Genomic DNA, 20,449 nt, shown 5'->3' with positions numbered 1-20,449 from the left:
CGTTGATACCTTTCAGAGCACGGACCGATGCTCCCACGACGTTTAGCCCTGCCAAATCTCTGCTGCGGATTGGCTGAGCCTGCAGCGAGCGCTGACACTCGGAGGCTTAGGTGGTTTCCACCCAGAGCCGGATCGGCAAACCGGTGACACAGAACAGTCCGGGGACAGCCGTGGGCCGGCGGACAGGCTGAGAATATTAACACTCTGAGCTGATGGCCCTGGCCTGGCTTCAGACAAATAGCTTCAGCTCAGTCGAAGTGATCGACTATCTGGGAACATTTTCAGATTCAAGATGTTTTTGTTTGCTGATGCTGAAAAATATTCTTCAGAAATTAAAATGAATATTTATCTGAACACACACACACGGAGTCCATCGTAAAATCGGTCACACATCATGTGTGTCTTTGTTTTTTATGGCCTCACAAGGAAATAATCAGAAAAATCTCTCACATTACTGCTAATTTTTTTTTCTGGATAAGAAAAAGGAGAAAAGAGATTTATGTGATTCAATGAACGCTGCAGAATAAATTCAGAATGATCTTAATAGCTCGGCAGCGTAACAGAAGTAGTTCTTGGTCTGATTGTTATTGACAGGTACAGTTTAAAGGCTTTCAGGGCAAATTGAGAGTGTGCAGGTATGATCGATACACATTAACCAACCGCACTGTCTTCGTATCTGTTTAGTGTTGGAGCCCAAATAACGGCCAAGTCCACTGAGACCAGCACTTAGTAGAAGCAGCTGTTGGGCTGATCAGTCCATAATTCGGCCCTTTTCTCCCCCCAGAGGATCCGTCCCAGGGAAACCACACAACCAATGAAATCAACAGAAATTTCATTTGTGCGATTTTTCCATTTTTCTTTGTGCTGAGCTGAAGTCCCTTTGTTGCTCGTTCTCTCTGCCTCTCTTTGTCCCTCCTGATGGATTTTCAGTTGGTGAAGTTGGCCTTTTTCTTTTTCTGTGCAGGACGGTCGTTTTTAGCACAGCAATAATTTGGTCAATTTTGTCTGTCACTTTTTTATCCGTATCATATTCTCTGTTAATGTAATTGAGACAAATTGCCCCAATTTTCCCGGTTTTCATATTTTCTTCCAGTAAAAGTGCAGCAGAGCAGAGCGGAGATCCCGTTTGTTGTTTCTATCTGCTGACTTTAGTCATCAAAGGATCGGCTCAGTTAGAGTCTCCCTGATGAAACTGAAGAGGGAAGCCTCCTCTTCATTCCCACCTTCCTATTCCCAGAAGCTCCCAGCTCCCCCAGTAGTGTGTCTGTGTGCGACTGCCTGGACGTGGAGCTCCATCGACGTCGTCTGCGGAGAAATAAAGGTGCAGAGAAAAAAGCTTGGCTTTGCATATTAACACTGATGTTGGAGGCCATTTTGTAAATCACATTTTGACCACCAGATGGAAGGTAGAGATCGTTTCACGGGCTTGTACATTATGGAAGCTGCTACATCTGTCCCTCTGTGTGTGTGACTGCTTTTGCATAGAGGTACCAGGCGTGGGTTTGTCTCAGAGAGAGACCAGAGGCACGATGATGCTTGATTCCCATTTACAAGCTCTGAACGCCAAACGTCCCCCACGGTTGGTTTGGAGGACGACTTGTTCCGGCCGGTCTTTTCCTCCGATTTTCATGATTGCTGCTTCGTCTGTGTCCTTTTTGTGAGCCTCGTCTTTACAATGCAGCTTGCACACAGAGAGACACGTGTGAAGAAAAGCAGGTTATCTGATTGATGTTAGGCGCGTGCTTTAATCTGGAGGAGAGCTACTTCACCGCTGTGTCCCCCACTCTGAAGTGTTTGGGCCGTGGAAGAGAGCAGCTCTGCCTTTATGAAAACAGAGAGGGAGGCAGAATATAGATCAATATCCCAGAACACACCAGAGACGTTCTATTTTATTAAACATTTTCCCATTAAGGCGGCGGCACGGGGATTTTAGAGCATCCCAACAAAGTCGTAAATCACCGGCCGACAGCAGGACTGGGAGCGCTGGGCAGAAGCAGGAGAACGTGTGCCTGTTTACTCTATGATCACTATCCCTCATGATAATCCCGATCATTAGCTTACACTCTGTAGGTGTTCACTTCTTCACATCACTTTACAGCTGAGAGCAGGCTGTCGGGGAGAAATCCTTCCTGAAGGAAGCTGACCTGTGACTGAACTGCTGAGGCAGATTTAGAAATGTGTGACTGGAACATTTAACATCCAGATATCAGAAGTAATAAATAAAAAATGAAATATAGATTAACAGCTTTGTGTTTCCAGCTTGTTCTGAAAAAATCATCCCTTTTTTAGAGGCCACTCCCACAAACTGACATGACATGAAGCCGGCAGCGTTCCAGTGCGATCCTTTGTATAATTCAATTTGCTGCTGTAAGAGCTTGTTGATTTCCATGTTCTGAAATCCTGATCAGCACATTGATGACTGCTCCGATTTGTTCTGTTTTGGTGAATGCTTTTTTCGTTAATTAATAAACTTTGCATCATTAGCAACCCTGCTGGCTGGCTTTCACCCAGTTATCCAGTTTGATGATGGAATCGGTTTCTCTCTTCATGTTCCCGCTCCGCATGAATAAGAAAACACAGAATACAACATTCTTTCAGACGTTAGTGAACGGACAGTAGAATAAACTCACTATATGATGATTACGATGATCGTAATCAGAAGAACATCAAGAGAAATAAATAAGAATTCCTCAGTTCATCGCTGAAGCAGAAAACGTCCACACAATAAATAAATTACCACTAATTCATGAAATCAGTCTGAAAGAAGTCATATTGTGGGCATGTTTCTGTTCCTCTATAAAGAAATGCGGGTCGTTATTCTGCTTTTGTTTTTTTTTTTTGTTTTTCGGCTCAGACTCAGAAGCTGAGAGGAAGCTACAGTAGCAGGTAGGGGTTCAGATCGAGCCCCGGGCCAGATCCACACAACAGATGGCTGTAGCTGGGATCAAATCTGTTCTTGTTTGGTTCCAGGGTGTTCTCCTCGAGCACCGAACCAACCCCGCCGCCCAGTTTAGATTGTACTTTGTTGGCGGTCATTTTCCAAAACAGATGGAAGGCGGTTGTAATTTCACGGGCCTGTATGTTGGAGAGCAGGCTGCACAGTTTGTTCTGATTCCGATCGCCTCCTTTTGTAGCGTCCACTTCATCCAACATCATCACGCATTATTTGGAGAGCGTTCTGGGCACGAGTGTCGTGAAGAGAACAAATAATTTAAAGGCAGATAAGAGAGACGATACAATCGTTCTAATCTCGCTGTCAGAAACAAAAAAAAGCCTCATCCTGTGTCTCGCTCCTTTTCTTCTGTGCAATATTCATCTTGACAAAGCAGCAATTTAAATCATCGCAGCGTCTCTCTCATTGTGAGTCCGGATGAGAGTCTCTCTGCCTGAATGTCTGAAATGTACAACGTTTGCATCTCCATTACTTTTCAGATGATGTTGATTTTATTTCTGTCGCGTTTCTTTGCCCGTCCTCCGAGGATTTGGGAAGAACGGGACAGAGAATGAATGCTCCTGCATTATCATCACACCTTTGTTATTTATATCCACAGTTCCACGGCGGTCTAATCCACATGCATATCGAATGTGTGGCGGACAATCAGACACGACGCTCGGGTCCTTGGGGAGGTGTCGCCTGCTGCTTCTCTGCTCTTTGTTGGCTGCAGCTTTGTGGAAATGAGAAGGATCCAGATTCAGAGCATGAAGCATGAAATTCTGTTGATATTTTGATCCATTGATGCAAACCGGTCTTGTTGTTCTGTCTATTTAATCACTTTAGATGCCAAGTTCCTTAAAAACGAGACAGAAAACAGTTCAAAATGGTCAAACTGTGCGTTGGTTGGCTGAATGGAAGCGAGCAGGTTCACTTCTGCACATTAGCTCCTTTTTATGTCACACTTGACAATAAACATTTAAACAAGCATGTTCCCGCTTTTACATTCTGCCAAACGTTTGGATTCAAACGGTCTTTCCAACGTTGTCGCTGCCGCTTCTGCACTCAACGAACAGAGGAAGTGATGCTGCCTTTAATCCCAGAGCTGCAGGGCGTCTGTCAAACAGCGACACACAATCATATGATCATCACAAAGACACCTTTTCTCTTCCTTTTCTCTTTTTTAAATCGTGAAAAACCTTATTCTTCACCTCCAAAGCTGTAGTTTGACCTGTTGCCAAATTCAGTCTGGGCCAATCTGCAGTTATCAAATTTAACTATTAAACAGAGTTCTTCATATTAATGCCGTTGTTTTGAGATTTCCGTATTCGAGGTGCCTGTTTGTGTCGTACATTTTTGCATTAGAGCCTTCAAAGACTGTTGGCTGAATGAAGTGCTGACAGTTCAGTATCTCTGCTGCTGGTCTCATTTTTCAGCTTCTGTCAGACAAACGTAATCATTTTGAATCAATGCCGTTCAATCAGGACGTTCACAATAGGAAATATAAATTTTCTTACTCCACAGAGAATTAGAAAATGTTTGATCTGTAATTTTAAACTTATTGGTGTATCTGCTCACCTCCGAAGATAATACTGATGTATAACTGCACGTTTCCATTAAACATCAGCAAGAAGGAGGCAAATGTTGCAATTAGTAAATGTGTGAGGCTAAAATAAGGGGTTAGGAGGATGATCCAGAAACTGGGTGGTTTTAATTCGCTGTTCAGGCCTGTGAAGGGGGTGAAACTTTTGTTTCTTCCCGGGTTGTGTTTGTGTTTGTGTCACCAGCAGAAGTGCAGAAGCTCTTATTTTTTTTTTTTTTTTTTGGCAGGTGCATCATCAGCTTCTTTGACAGAGATGCTCATACATGCTTACACATATTTATCTGGAAACGAGACATTTGAAATGACAATCTTTAATTGTGTGCCAACGCGGTTTCCTAGAATCTGGGGGAAAACAGAAGCTTTTTGTTGACAGGAGGACGATGCAAGCAAATGTGTATCAGAGCAGCAGTAAACTAATATGAAAGCAGGCCAGCAGGGGGAAGGAACAATCGAATCTGATTTGGATTAAAGCAAAAACAGTCCCGCTTTCCTGCGGCCTTCTAAAATGTTTGCACTTAGTTTGGATCTCCCAAACCATTTGGCAAAGCCGGACTGAGACTGACAGAGTCCTAAAACAGCGTCGCTCCTGTCCTCTAAGAAAACAAAGCGGCCGTCCGGCAGCCTCAGATAAAGTCAAACATGCTGAGTTCTCGTCGTGTCGGTTTGATTTGGCTCAAATTTGCTCAGATGAACAAAAATGTCTCAGGTGCTGCTTCATCTCCGTTCAACAGATGCAGAAGCGCAAACGTACAAATATTTTATTTTCCTTCTGTTGTTAAAAATCACAAAGTGTTATCTGCTCACACAGCTTTTACAAGCTGATGAAATCTGAGTGGACTCGGGCTGCAGGTCTGTGTGTGTGTAATTGTGTTTGCGTCTACACAGGTTGGCACTACAGCCACAATCAAACGAGCAGCTGTCACCCGGCCACGTGTGTGTCGGACAGATTATTGTTTTCAAGGCATCGATTTGAAATTTGACATTTAGGATGAAGTTCCTTTCAGCGTTTAATCATATTTTACTTTTCCGAAACAAAGCTGTAAAGCCTTTGTCGTGTCCTCCGCCACATCTCCTCATTTCCCCCGGCTTAGTTGAAACGGGTGTGTCTGTTTGTGGGTCTGATTGTGCGCGTCTGTGTGTTGCCTATTTCATTTCCAAGCCATAACGAACAAATCATTTACAGATGCTCTTTTTCCCGAAGCTAATTTAAAGATGCCAGCTTGGCGTCTTTTATCCCGTCCAACAGAGAGACTTTTCCCGCGGAGTCTGATGGCATTAGGAGAAGTAAAGTCATCTGTCGTGTTTATTCGGTCCGTCCCCTCAAACTTCCCTCCACATAGATTAAACTTCTGAAGCTGCCTCTTGGCAATTAAATCTATCAGAGGGCAGCAGAGAGCGCTCCGTCAGAACTGTTCCAATAATTGCAGTTTAAATGAATATGGATTCAAAAAACTTTGACAATACGCAGCCAGTTATTTCCCAATTTTGGACTTTTTCTTTTGTTTTCTTTCGTTTTCCTTTCTGCTCGGATGAGCAGGAGCGCTTTATTTATTCTGCTCTGTCTTTGTGTTTACAGACACATAGAGAACTGGACGGGACTGCAGACTCTGAGAGACGTGGATATGGAGCTCTACACCGGCCTGCAGAGACTGTGAGTGTTGATGCTGTTCAGATCCTGATCCACTGTTAGACCCAGTTTTCTGGCATGTGTGCCCCCGTCACTGAGGGAGGCCGAGCAGCAGTGAGAGGAGAACAAGCTGATGTTTAAACACGCTTTTAATTCCAGGAAGTCACAGGTCGGTGGAACATCCTCTCCACTCCGCTCAGCCGCTGATCAAATAACGCTAAAAAGCAGCAGGGAAAATTGAATTAGGGGCCCCTGCTGCAGCATTGTGGCTTTTTTTAATTCTCATTTCTTTACTTCTTAAAGCGATGTTACGCCGCTCTCCTGCTTTGCTACCCGGCACCATGAGGCCACATCCTTTACATTCTTCTCGCCCCTGCTGCTCCTCCCTTCAGTGCCGCCGGTGACCTCCTCTTCCTCGTTTCTTCTTCTCCTTCTCCTCAGACAGCTGTATTCTCCTTTGCCCTCCAAAGTCAGAGCTGGCCTCTCCCCTGATCCCCTTGATCCCTCATCAGGGAGGCCAAGTGCAATATCTCCACCACTGAATTTGCATTTTTCTCATTACCACCACCTCTTCCCAGGAAAGGCTGTTACCTTGTGTGATGGTGTCTTGTGGGACTTTTAGCAGTATGGAGGGATGAAAAAGTTCCTCTTGGATACTTTCCCTCACCTAATTTTACTGTTCACCCCCCCACCAGCCTTGTTTCAGTTTGAATAAAATAATAAAGAAGGCCTTATTATTAAATTTGTTATATAACTCAGCAGAGCAAGGAGCTGTGTCTCCTGTTTATCCTGTTTTATTTCTGATAAATGTCACCTATATATTTACCTCTGAGCTGATCGGACGGGGTTGGAAGAGGTCGACGTACACAAACAAATAAACATGTTCAGATTCACAAACACCAGCAAGATTTTAGAGCAGCAAGGATGTTTAAACAAGAATGATCAGCGCCTTCAGGACGGAACAGGAATCAATTCAAAATCAATTCAGTCAATTCCATTTTTTATTGACTTTCAAGTTATTTTACACGCAGGCACGATAAAATCTGCACCTTCATTTTACCCAAAAAACCCTCAAATCTCTCACGATTTAAGAATCAGAGTATTTTTAAGAATCCTCTGAAATGATTAGTGACGGATCCAACTGTGCAAAGAAAGAGAAAAATACAAATGAGAATATAAAATATACATAAATATCTGCATAGTCAAGGTGAGATGGAGCTTTTCACACAGAAAAACAGTGACATGTCTCAGTAGGCTGTAGATGGTTTTTATGAGCGGCACCCTGCCGTTTGAGTGAAGAACTAAATGACACAAAGACTCCAAAAGATTTTAAAAAATGTGGTTTGGTTTTGGCTCCAATCTTCGTTTATCACATCACATTATCTTCAGCAACAATTAAATCGCTGCCGTTTATGGAAATGATTTGTGTGTCGGATTGTCACTGCTCTGAGGATTGGAACCACAACTCAACAGTCCGCCTTAAATGTTGCTGTGATTGTTTTTCTCTGGGGGGGGGGGTCCAGGACCCCAACCCCTCCATGCTGGAAACGCTGAGATGGTGATGAGACAGTCCAACAGCTGGCATCATCAGCACGCTGCTTTATGAGGCGCTCTCTGATGATGTCGATGACTCCTTCAGAGAGACATCTGTGATTACGAGAACAGACTCCCAAACCGGGAATACCGGGAATCCTTAACTGGCTTCCATCACACACACACTGATTCTACTGATTCATTTCTTTCATTCAGGTATCTTGGAGTTCAAGTTGATACCTGAAATGGAACTATGAAAGTCACTTCCTCCGTCTGTGGTACGCACCTTTACCTGCAGGTGGTGTTTCTGACTCCGCCCCCTCTGTCACAACGAAAAACACCAAAATGAGCAATCTGTTAGAAACAGGAGTCACTTTAAACGTTCAACAGACAATAATATTTATTTTAGACGCAGAGCTGGTATAAGATATAAGATACATACAATACGCTGAAATAAAATGTATGTTATCATATTAAACACAATCTGGCCCAACTTTGTGTTTTTCCTTTTTAAGGCTGCAGCTGAATGCTTTAAATCAAATGGCTCCGTTTTGTTTTCCTGAAACAAACCCGGACAGTTCGATATTTCCTCCTTTAGCCTGCACACTGCACAGCGCTTTTCTCCTCTTTAGAAGAGTTCGTGTTTTCTCTTGTTACAACAACTCAAGATAGAAAGTGAACGATCATCAGTTTTCTTCAGTGCACTTCTATATTTTCAGGTTTTGTGTGTGCAGTATAATTCTATTTAAAACTTCATCAGCTCTATTATGTTTTGTTGCTCATTAAAAATGATATTAGGTGGAGGAGGAAGAGGAGGAGGGGCCTAATGAGGAACAGGATACATGAAGATATTCCATGTTTCAGCTCAGACATGAGTCAGGCAGAGTCATTCTATGAGGGCGACATTTATTTAAAGTTAACGAAGACACATGAAGAAATTAGGAGAGAAAAAATAACTGATACAAATAAAAAAATAAACGATTCATTTTCGACGGAGGAGAGATGAACAAACACACTGAAATGAGCTGCACAAAAATGAAAGTCCTCGTGGCCGTGATGCTGCATCGTGATGCCTTCACTTCCTCCAACTTGACTGTTTCATGTCTGTTTTATCTTCTTTTCTTCAGAACCATCATGAATTGCAACTTGCGGGTGATCCAGGCTCGAGCCTTCGCTCAGAATCCACACCTACGCTACATGTGAGTAAATATTCCATCTCTGACAGCCTTCAAAGATTTATTTATTATAATCTGTGGCTCTTGACAGCCGCCTGTAAAGGGCCAAAGGTAAGTTAGTGTCGAGCAGAGCTGATGCAGTTGATAGAGGCCGACTTCTGGGAAATTGTGGCGTTGCTATTACTGTCGCAACAGCCGCACATCTCAAATGAGACATCCATTATTTGCCCAAGATAATTGGATTCCTATCTGCCTCGCCTCTTTGTGCCTCAGTAGAGCAACATGCAGAAGACGCACTTCCATTTACTCTGCACTCACCAAATGGACAATTTGAGCAGAAGGCCGAGCGCCACAAAGCTGGGCGAAGACCAAAGTAATTTCTTTAACAAAGGCTGATGTGTCACTCTATGACAGCCTGTTATTCCCCAATTTTCCAGCAGTAAACACCGGCAGTTTTTTACCTGAACACGCTGCCAGTTTCTGGGTCTTGTTGTGGACTGGAAGGCGTCCTGGTCTCTGTTCTGAGCACCTGTGTGTGAGAGGAGTTGATGATATGAGCAGACTTCATCTTGTTTATTAATGAAACAGGGCAGATACAGATGGATTGTGGGACGTCAGTGGGTGCGCACATTTGTGTGTGTGCATGAATGCAGCTCCTTCCAAACCAAAAGATGTTACATCCAAGTCGAGCTCTCTCTCTCTCTCTCTCTTTTTTTTTGGCTGCCTTCCTGTTGCATCTATCCGGAGAAAGCTCCGCCTCAGACCTTCCACGGAGGCCTCCTTTGTGGTCGTGTTGGTGGTTTCAAGTGGAGGGTTGCTAGGTGACACTGAGGATGATGATGTCAAAGAAGATTAATTATTATGCCAACGCTCAGCCTCAGCGGCCTGACCTCACTGATGTCTGTGTCAGACAGGTCTGCTCACATCACTTCCTTTGTGAAGGAAGCTGAAGCCGTTCGGTGTCAGTTCCACCCCGTAAATATCTGACTGAGGGCTGCAAACCCGATGGCTGCAATTAACACCAGCCTCCGTCGCATGCTTTAATTATTCCTCTCCTCCTCTGTGATAAGTCACTTTACCAGACGCAGCATTGTATCTATCTCACGTTTACTCTGATCACTTTTATAAAACTCCAAATCTCTAAAAACTCTCATTGGTCATTGGTCCATTGGGTTCACGCTAAACTGTCCGTAGGTCTGAGGGAGTGAGCTGGGATCGGCTCCAGAACCCCCCGATGTCTTCTCTGTCGGCCTCCCGATGGTCTGGGGGGGAGACGAATCAGTCTGAAGCAGCAATGATGTCGGAGGTTTTTATGATAATCTGAAAACTGTAAAGTTTCTCAGTTAATCATGAAAGTGGACAAATGAATGGTAAACACTAACGACGACACGCTGATTGATTGATGCACATTCAGACTAATCAGCGTTGAACTCGCTCGTGCAGCACATTGATTATGTTTGTTTTATGATAAGTAAATGTGCGTGGGGTCGAGGCGCCATAATTGTCCATGCAGCCCACGTGCTAAAGACAAGCACATTAAATTCATATTTGTCAGCCGACTCTCATCAGCTTCCATGCTGATTCATCGTTCATTCGTTTTGTTTTCTTCCTCTGAAACCAAAAATAACCGATTCCACAATCTTCCTTCTGACTGAAGAAAAGCCAGCAGCGTCACATTACATTAAAAACTCAGAAACTCCATCCTGATCTGGATTTGAGGTCGTTTCTTATTTAGACATTTTAAAGATGAGCCAAACGCAAATAACGCACAGATTGAATTTAAAGCTTTAGAGGTGAAATTTAAGATTTTCCAGATTAAAAAACATGAAAAATACAAACACTCTTTCTTCGTTTAATCACAGTGCGACGCCTCGCAGCCATCATAAAGAGCCATTTAGAATATGTTCATTTGAAACATGGAGGTCTCCGCTGCAGACAGTTTTTAACTGACTCGTGAAGATAACGGCAGCTTCATTACACGACCAGCAACAGCTGATAAGATCTGCTGGCGACAGCCGTCGCTTCGGCAGCCAAAATCCACAGTCGCCGGCTGGAAACGAGGAGCCGCTATTCCCTACGTCTGTCTGACATCAAATACCAAAAGTATCAACACGAGTGCAGCTCCGGAGCTCCACCAGGCTGGAAGTGTGCCTGAAACATCTGCCCGGTTCCACAGAAATGAATTTCTTTTTTCTGTACTTTATTTTGTCGGCGTCGGAAATGACCAGTACAGTGCAGAACTTCATTCTGATCAGCAGGATATTGATAAATCAGCAGCAGTAAGTTCAATAACACCGTAAACTGCTGATCTTTCAGCGGTGCACATTCTGTTATTTTCAGGTGAGTGTGATTTGCTCTCCGGCGTTTGAATCTGTGCAACACAAACGTTTGCACAAAGCTCGAAATGAATATTCTCACAAACTCTCTTGGTCTTTAAATTTTCAGCATTTAGCTGATAGTGAGTGAGTTTCCATTAATGAAGTGAAGCTCATTACAGCAGCAGCAGCCATCAGTCGGGGTCAGAGGTCACCTCACCAAGACAAAATGGGCGCAATGAGACTGTGGAATCTTAGAAATAAAGAGAGGAAAGGCTGGATTGATTGAAGTTTTCCAAAGCAGTCTGATTTTTTTGATTCCATCATGTCAGAAAAGTGTAAATTTGTGGGCCGAGTTTTCCAACAAAATTATCAAAATCGATGTGCAAACTTTTTTCTAGTCGGACAGTTTAAGAACATCTCGGTGGGCTATCCGGCTTCAAAGTGACTACTCATCAGGTGAACATATTACCGTGTTTGTCTCAGCGGCGCCAGAGACTCTGCAGCAAATCCCATCTCAGCAGTTGTTGTGGCTGCATGAAGAAACTGATGAAACAGCTCTGAACCTCTTAAGTACCATTAGGGGACATTAAAGGAACAATCAGTGATATTTTGCAGCGTTGCTGCAGAAAATGGCCGTGCAGTAAATTCACAGTTGTGTCGAAGGCGCCTCTGATTTTCAGACAGATTTTTCTGGCCTGCCGTGCGTGTCTGTCTCTCCCTCGACGACCAACGCTGTCCGACAACAGGATGCAAATTTGTGCGCGTGCATGTCAGAACAAACTGTACTTTGGGTGATGGGTATTTCTCTTTCAAAGGGAATGGAAATCAGCCAAGAAAATTTGGGTTAACTCCATTTTCGAGAAGTTTTAATCAAAAAACTTTGCTGGCATGATGGAAAAAATCGTATCGATGCTCCTGATGTATAAGAGGCTTAGGAGTGGTAGTAAAAAGTGATGAAATAAACATCAACAGGCAGGTTTTAGTCACATAAAATAAATAACTATCATTCCAGACAATCTCATTCTCTTAAATGATCGGAAAAGCTGCTATCCATCAGCTTGCTGAAAAAAGAAACGCGTATAAAAGAAGCCGTAAGCACAACCTTTAAAAGTCTCCTTCATTAGTTCCTGCAGGAGAGTCAACCAGCTCTGCTGAAATCGTCATTTTCATTTTCTCTGATTGGCAAAAAGGAGTTTTGCTCTTAATTTTGATGGTGGAGGACCAGTGAAATGTGTTTAGGTAATAGTTACGATGTGAAAGCTTTCATCTCCTCTCGAAGGTTCTACGGCCATCTAAACGACGTGGTTATGCGTGTTGGGAGATGGAGATTTGTCTCAGAGGGATTAATAGTGGCTGTTAGCATCATCATCATCATGACTGTTTGTTTTACTTTGCTTATCGAAGCTTTCCCTCCTTTCACACTCGACCCACCTCACTTGGAGCCGGTTCGGCCGCATTGGCCTGAATGTAAGACGGGCAGAAAAAGTCTGATCTAAGATGAAGAGAAGAGCTCCGTCCTTGAAGTCATCATTTAGAACGCTCTTCAGGTAGGGGGCCACGCTGACCAGGATCCTTCCCATCACCGCTCTGCCTGTTCAGGCCTCGCTATTAAGATTTTAGTCAACATCAATCAAGAGGAAGTAAAATCATTTTCTTCTGTAACAGCTGTGATTAGCTTAGCTTATGTTAGCTTAGCATGAACACAATTTTACAGTTCAACATGTCTGTTGGTTTAAATTTGGTTTTATATATATATTTATATATTGTGTCTCTTCTAGTTCTTCCTGAGTGCTGCTGTTCTCTCTTATACGTCCGATATCACTTTAATGTGTAAAACTGAGGGGCTGATGAAGAATTATCTCATTTTGTCTTAATTAGCAAGAAAGCATCTTTAAAGATCCAAACGTGTCATGAATTAGATCAGAGACAGAAGATCTGCTGCATTTTTTAGGGTAGTTCATCCTCTTTGTGTCTTTGTGCTAAGCTAAGCTAAGGAAGTGAGTCACATGACCTGATTCGAATCAGATTTAGGTCACCAAATGTGTGCTTAACACCGATAATGTCCTCGTGTGATCGTCCTGAGATCAACTTGGCTTTCATGACCTTTCAGACAGATGATTCAAAAGGACTTTCTCTTTAATTAAACATTTGATTTTTTCGGGATAATTTTAAGTGCAGAAATGAAAAAAATATTCTGGCTCAACTCCATAAACTGGACTCACCCCAGAATTAATTTAGTGGGTTTTAGTCGTGGCCTTTATTAAACCCCTTTTCTCTGCCAGCAGGACTTTCTAAGGAGACACAGGTCAAAATGTAACCTTCTCCATGAGGTGATAATTATAATAACAGGACTAAAAATAATAACAGCAGCGGCGGGTGGCTGCAGTCTTAGATTTGGACTCCATGTTGGTGCGAGATATAAAAACAGTCGGACAGGTTTTTAATTATCGCTAAAAGCTAAATAAACATTTCATTCAATTTAAAATCGATTCTCACATGAAACTGGAGAATGTTTGGGTGCTGTGGGTGGAGACGTGTCTCCGTCCTCCCTTTGATGCCTCCGCCTGTCTCGGTCTGAATACTCAGAGTTCATCTCATATAACTCGCTCACAAAGCTCTGTATGCAAATGGAGTCTATCAACAAAGACTCCGCTGCAAGGTCTTCAGCTTTCAACTCATTCCTGCCACCGCTGGGTTCGTTTTTCTATTTGATGCTGCCGGTCGGCTCGCCGTCGTGAGCCACGCTTGTCCCCGCCTGTGTCATATTAAAGGTCAGCATCTGGATAGTGAGGCAACTCTCCTCTTCATTCCTGTGCAGCCGAAGGAGAGGCCCAATAAATCTGGAGGGAGCGTTGTCACCGGGGAGTCTGAAAGGTCACTCCCCCACGGGGAGAGGGAAGTGGAGAGAGTCTCTCATTAAATCTTCCCCCACTACGTGTTTTTTCTGTCCCTTTTTTTCTTAAATGTCATTTTTATACTTGGGTCAGCTGGCCAGCTAGCCTGAGACCACCTTTAATTAGACGTCTGATTATCCTCTGTTTACCTTGTCAGCGTTTAAAGTCCCTGCTTTCTCTTCTTTCTCGTAAAATAGAGCAATTTTCTCGGTCCGTGCTTTTTAAAGTTGCTCTCTCTGTGTTGTCGAGTAGCCGCTTCACTTCAGGTTGTTGAGCGACGACACCAGCAGAGTCGGTGCTCTTCTACCTGCAGTTTCCACAGACGTATAGAAACCGAAGAGTGATCTCAGAGGTCAAATCAAATCAAAATTATGACAAAGGAGCCTCGATGCACAGTAACATTAATGAAACCTGGATCAGTAAGGAAGAAGAGTTGCACTCTTATAGAAAACACTCCTTAATGACAGCTGTGGTTGAAAACCTGCTGGAATGCAAGAAAAAAGAAAAGAACGAGTAAATCATTGTTAGCAGTTTATACTGAGTACGTTTTCAAAAAACAAAACAACAAAGTAGTTTCAGCATGGACATAAACAGATGGATTTACCAACAACATGAGCAGTTTGAGTCTATTTCCAAAAACGAATGACATCAGTGATCATCTTCCCATTTTTATTATTGATGATCATAAAGACACGACCAAAACGAGAGAAAAGCAAAAAGAATGCAGTGAACACATTTACTGGCACAGAATTGGGAGGAAATATATCAAGCTAACAATGTGGACCGTGCATCAGTAACATTTACGGAGATATTTTAACAACTACGTGACAAAAGTTGTCCAATTACAAGGTCTAGCCGTCCGTGGCTCGCAGAGATTACAGAAAAAGAAAAATACACTTTATAGACCATTCATAAGATTGAGAACTAAAGAGGCAGAAAATAAATGTAAGATACATAAAAATAAGTCGACTCATATTATAGCGACAGGTTATTAAAGGAAAATACTGCATGATAACCAAAGTAATATTAAATGAATATCAAACAGTTCTATAAAGTGAGTTTATTGGGGGTGACTTGGCTGAAAATCAGAATACATTTTTTCTAAATGTAGGACCGGACTTTGCAGAAAAGATCTCTGAGCCTGCGTGTTGGAAAAGAAGTGGATGTAGTGACAGAGAGAAATCCCAAATCAGTGATTGTCAAAGCTGCAGACGAGAAAGAAAAACTGGATGCTGATTATCATGGCATCGACATGAAAACAGCGAAAGAGGCCGTAATTCATCACTTCAAACTGGTTCATTTCCCGACAAAATGAAAATAGCCAAAGTCATTGTGGGATCCAGGAATGATTAATAAGCTGGAGTGAAATATCGCAGCCGCCCCTCCTCCTCGACCCGAGGTACGAGGAATATGTGATGGATGCACATTCATTTACACCGACTTACTCATCCTGCTGCAGGTTTCAGCGATACAGAATAAATCCACAACATGATTGGTGATCACATTTGGGCGATAGTGATCTAATATTCAGAACTCCACGTTTAATTTGTTTGATATTCAGATATGAATTGAATTAAGCTCCCCTTCTGTTTACTTTTGGTTTAATAGAGCTACTAAATTTCGGCGGTGGGGGGACAGACGAGTGTTCAGCTGCAGCTCTGCCTCCTGGTCTGGACGGGGGAATGTGTAAATGTGTAAAGAGGCGTAAACAAACAAAGCTGATACACTGTGGAGGTCACTTCATCCGAATGCGGCGTCAGCGTTAGTTAGCTCCCTTCAAACTGATGTCACTGATGTTTTTAATGTTGCTCGCTTCTCCAAACATTTTTCTCTGGACACTTTTGGAGCCGGATCTTTATTAACAGCTAACGTAGCCGTTTCAATCCGACACAATGTGCTGCTGTACAGGAGAATAAAACCTTATTATGCCATTTTATGATGAAGCACCTTTCTGGGCTGAAGAAGCCAGACAGAAGTCCCACTCCGACAGATTAAAGTGATCGTTTTTGATGCGTATCATGCATTAATGTCTCTTTGAAGAAGGTAATTACAGTTCCTGCAATCTGAATCTGATTAATTAATGCCAACAGAGTAAATGTTAGGCAGCAGAAAAATATGAAGAAATATTTCTATTACTATGTTTGAATTTCTATAATTACAGAGTTCATTAAGAGAACTGTTTGAAGAGTTTGTTGTTGTGGGCCACCTGAACTGTTTTACTTCTGCGGGAGTTACTGGGTGACCTGTGATCTCGAAGAAATGCCCGTGCTGTTTATTTCACCCTTTCCTGTCTTCTTTCAATTTAGCTTTGCTCTGGAGGAGGACATCCTCCTGGAATCCATCACTGAATCAACAGTAATTCAGCTGAGATCCCACTCGAACGGTTCCTGCCCACCGTGCTCTGTGTGGGCGCCTTCCCGCTTCCCGAGTGCGTTAAATTGGAAGTTGGCGTTGCTCTGTGGCTCGAGGTTGCGTGGACATGATTCCCTCCCACGGACGAGCCTGCCGCTCTCCTCTGCTGGGGCTGAAGCCCTGTGATGAGGGAGGTGAAGGGTACTTCAGGATCTCCCTCTAACATGCAGTTGTAGACCGCCCCCGCCATTTTTCAAAACCTCGCCACCCACAATGCACCACATGAAATCACTCGTCAGTGTGGGAAACGGACCGTGTCTCGCAGTGTTGCTGTGCCAGCTGCTGTGCGGCTACAGTAGGTGTTTGATAATGCACGCTGCTCGGTTCTCCATTCGGCATCCTGGTGGAGGGGGGGGGCTTCTTTTTTTCTGAAAGCCAGAGGAATCAGACGATAACACATTAGACGTGCCAGTTAAACGAGCCATAGAGTAAGGCTTATTTCCCAGATGTGGTGGTTTGGGAGAACAAACAAGCAGTTCAAATTGAATCAGCACATTCATAAATTCACTGCGAGCTCAGATTTACATTCGGTCCTCATGCTCGGCTGCAGGGATGCGCACGAGGTTAATCTCACTGTAAACACAAACACGCAGGCTTTCCGCCCTCTGATAGAGGTGTCGTGGAGCATGCTATCTGCCGGCTGTGCCGACTGCCGCAGCACTGCTTCACCTGCTGTGAACGGAGTCCATTAGTCCAGACGCCTGCTCTGTTCTTCTATAGAATGATCTCAGGCAGGAGACAACATATAGACACGCAGCGTTGTGTCAAACAGGACGGCATGTCAGACGGGCTAAAGGGCCTGTCCACAGGCTGTTGACTCACTAAAAGATGTGCCCACTCCAATCCATAAAGCTCAAGTTCTGCTTTGTGTCTGCATAGCCATGAGGGTCAGCATGACGAATCTCTGCTGTCTGCACTGTCCAAATCCATTTTAGAATATATCTGGGCCTCAGAGGCGAAGACAGATGATTCTATATTTTGCCCGTTGTCCAAAAAACTGCTAAGAAGTCATCAGTGAGCCAAAGTGTTGCACTTCGGGGTGTCTTCCTTTGTCTCATAGTCACACAGTCCTGCCTGTTGGTCCCCAACAGAAAGTTTATTTACCCTTTTTTTAGAAGTCTTCTTTGAACTGATGGAAATTTCGCAGCTGAGATTTACGCTCCCTGAAACGTAAAAATCTCTGGTCATTTGTGCGTTTCCTCTGCTGCTGAATTAGCTTTCTCTGAGCAGGTGGTGATGACTCATCCAAGAGCTTCACCCCCTGTCGTGTTCTCAGTGTGAGGGATTCACTACATCCCCAGTTTGAATATTTCCTCAGCTGCTGCTTCTTCAGGGCCGCAGTGATGAGACGGGTCGACCCAGCCAGGATTAGCTGGTTAGCATGCTAATTCAGTAGGAGTCATAGAAATAGAAACAAAAGGAGAAGTTTTTGTTTCTACATTTGGAAAAGTAGGTTTGGTGTTGAAGATGAGACGGATGTGTATCCAGAGCTCCTTCGTCCTTCGTCTTCCTGTTTTCCTTCAGATTTTTCAGACAAGCACAAACTCACAAATCCTGATCGAACTGATCTACCGGCTCAGTTTGGTGGAGAAGAGAAAAGTCAAATAGATTTCAACTACATGACAAAACAGACAACTGCGTCCACTGAAGGAGTTAAATGATGACTGCTTTAATGTCTGTTGGTTGTGATCTGTGAAATCGATCTTCCCTGAATGTGTTTGTAAAGTGAGGTTGTAACAGTCTGATGTGTTTGTTTCAGTCTTTATTCCACAAAGTGGCCTAAAATCACCAAATGAATCTTTAAGGCTCAGTCAGTTGGTGGAAAAAAAACCAACATGGTCTTTGTGATGCTCCGAGTTTCTTTGTGGCCTTAATCACTTTTACTTTTCTTGCTTGTCTCAGTGAGCGTCCCAACAAAGTGACAGGGGAGTGATGCACTGCTATGTGACACCATATTTTGCTTCTCCATTGTATAACACGTTACTCGCGAGGCGCAGTCACTTGATTTGACAGATTCGAGATAGCTGGACTGAGTTTGGGAGCGAAAATGAAAGACGAGATAAAGAAAGTGGCTCGAACGCCACAGAACTCTGGGTGAAAAACAAAAGAAATTGGCCGTGAAAGATGACAGACAGAGATGTTCAGGAATAGAAACTGTGAGACAGAGGCGTGGATAAGGACGGGGAGAGGGAGGAAGAGACAAAAATTAGGCCAGAAAGCTCTGCAGAGAGAGGAGAGGGCCTTTACCTGCAGAGCGGCCATCTTTGAATCCATAATCGCGGCGCTCCGACGGATTCTAACGCCTTCTGATGACTGTGCAGGTCCCGAGACGGGGCTGGCAGGTTGTGGGTCGCGGTGAGCCGCAGGAATAATGGCTTCAGTTAATCTGCAGTACAGGACATTCAGTCTCCAGGGACTCTGTGTCAACCGGTGTGACTGGATCGATAGCATCTACAGCACCGAGCTTCCCCCGCTGCCTCGAGTTCAAACCTCCCACCGACAGTTCCTCATCACCTCGCCGTCTTCGCTGTCCCGCCGTCGCTTTTGATCTCTTGAGTGTTGAACAGCCAAAGGACGAGACGGAGGGAGGGGCTGATTTCTTTAGCTTCGCTGACAGAACGGCTAAAAATAGAAGCTTTCATCCGTCCTCAGCCTGCGTGCTGCTGCACTTTCAGGCTACAGTGAAGGGATCGAACCTGCAGCAGCAGCAGAGTCCTGAAGCCCAGATGAGCTTCTCTGATTGCTGAGGCAGCACTTTGTCTCTGCCTCTTTGCTCCCCTCCACCCCCACCCACCCCCACCACCACATCACTTGCCACTCACTCGACAACCTGTGCGCTGACAGTCGTCTGGCTGAGGCCTGACATTTAGTGTACACAGCGGCGAGCCCTCTGACACGGGCGCTGCCAATCAAACCGCGCTGGCTCCGACCCCTCAGATGTGTTTGGACAAGACGATGAGGATTTCAGCCAAGCAGATTGCTGTTTACTGTGTCACTGGTGGTGGAGGTGAGGGGGGGAGGTGCCCCTGGCCCCCCCAGCCCTGCAGCCTGGCCTCTGGATGGAGCCTCGGCCTCCAGGCTCTGATGCTGTGTGGTGTCGAAGGAGCGCTGAGCTGATTTCTCCGTGACAGAGACAGATAGAGGAGACTGACTCTGATAATGGGAAAAAGGAAATAAGGCCCCCCCCCCAATTTGTATCCAGCCAGGCTGATAAGACGCCTGTTGTGAGCGCTGAGGTTTGACTTTGTTTCCCTCCTTCAAAAAATTCACACAATCTTAAATCCCAGTTTTTCGAACAATAACAATAATTTTCAAAAAATTGTATCCTCGAAAAATAATCACAAATAACACTTGAAATCCAGCAGCACCATCAGGACCATAATAATTTCATTTTGTACTCAAGCTGAACAATTAAGTGTTCAAACCGTCGTTTTCAAAACTCCAGAGACACAACTTTGATTAGACACAAAATAAACTGGTGAATTTCTGCCAAAGAAGATGTAAGCATGACTTTTTAATAATTCTTATTGTTACTGTTTATTAAATACCAGCAGACCTGATATTTGTCACCACAGGCAGATTCTTAGCAGGCGACATTTCATGTCCTGCATCAGGTGGAATCACATTTTAATTGTGATGTGAAAACATAATTAAACATAATTAAAATGGCTGAAATTATCCAAACATGTAATGTTGTAATGTAAAGAAAACAACATTTAGCAACAAAATCATACAAAATGAGGGACTTTTTTTGGATGTTGATGGAGAAATGACATATAGATTGAAATTGTTGATATTTTAAAGCTGATTGGTGAGAATTTTATTTATCTCTGTGACCATCGGTATTAAATGTTGCATCAAGGTTGTTTCAGTGTTGAAACAATAACATACATTATTTCATCCAGCCTCCAACACCGAAGGTCGGCCGTGTGCCAGCTGGATAATTAGTGCAAAC

The 20,449-nt window shown here is 43.8% G+C and overlaps 1 protein-coding gene across 3 annotated transcripts in view; it reads left to right on the top strand.

Annotated features, from left to right (window-relative positions):
- ntrk3b (neurotrophic tyrosine kinase, receptor, type 3b) overlaps positions 1–20,449 on the top strand; it is a 141,101-nt gene that overhangs the window by 15,593 nt on the left and 105,059 nt on the right. For all 3 annotated transcript variants that reach the window (XM_029498174.1, XM_029498173.1, XM_029498175.1), the window contains exons 2-3: positions 6,112–6,186; positions 8,823–8,894. In XM_029498174.1, the coding sequence (XP_029354034.1) occupies positions 6,112–6,186; positions 8,823–8,894 (147 nt within the window). The remainder of the gene's footprint in view (positions 1–6,111; positions 6,187–8,822; positions 8,895–20,449) is intronic.

Source organism: Echeneis naucrates, chromosome 3, assembly GCF_900963305.1.
Source record: "Echeneis naucrates chromosome 3, fEcheNa1.1, whole genome shotgun sequence".
Taxonomy (NCBI): domain Eukaryota; kingdom Metazoa; phylum Chordata; class Actinopteri; order Carangiformes; family Echeneidae; genus Echeneis; species Echeneis naucrates.
The sequence above is the reverse complement of the archived record's forward strand: the minus strand, read 5'-3'. Positions and strand labels throughout refer to the sequence as shown.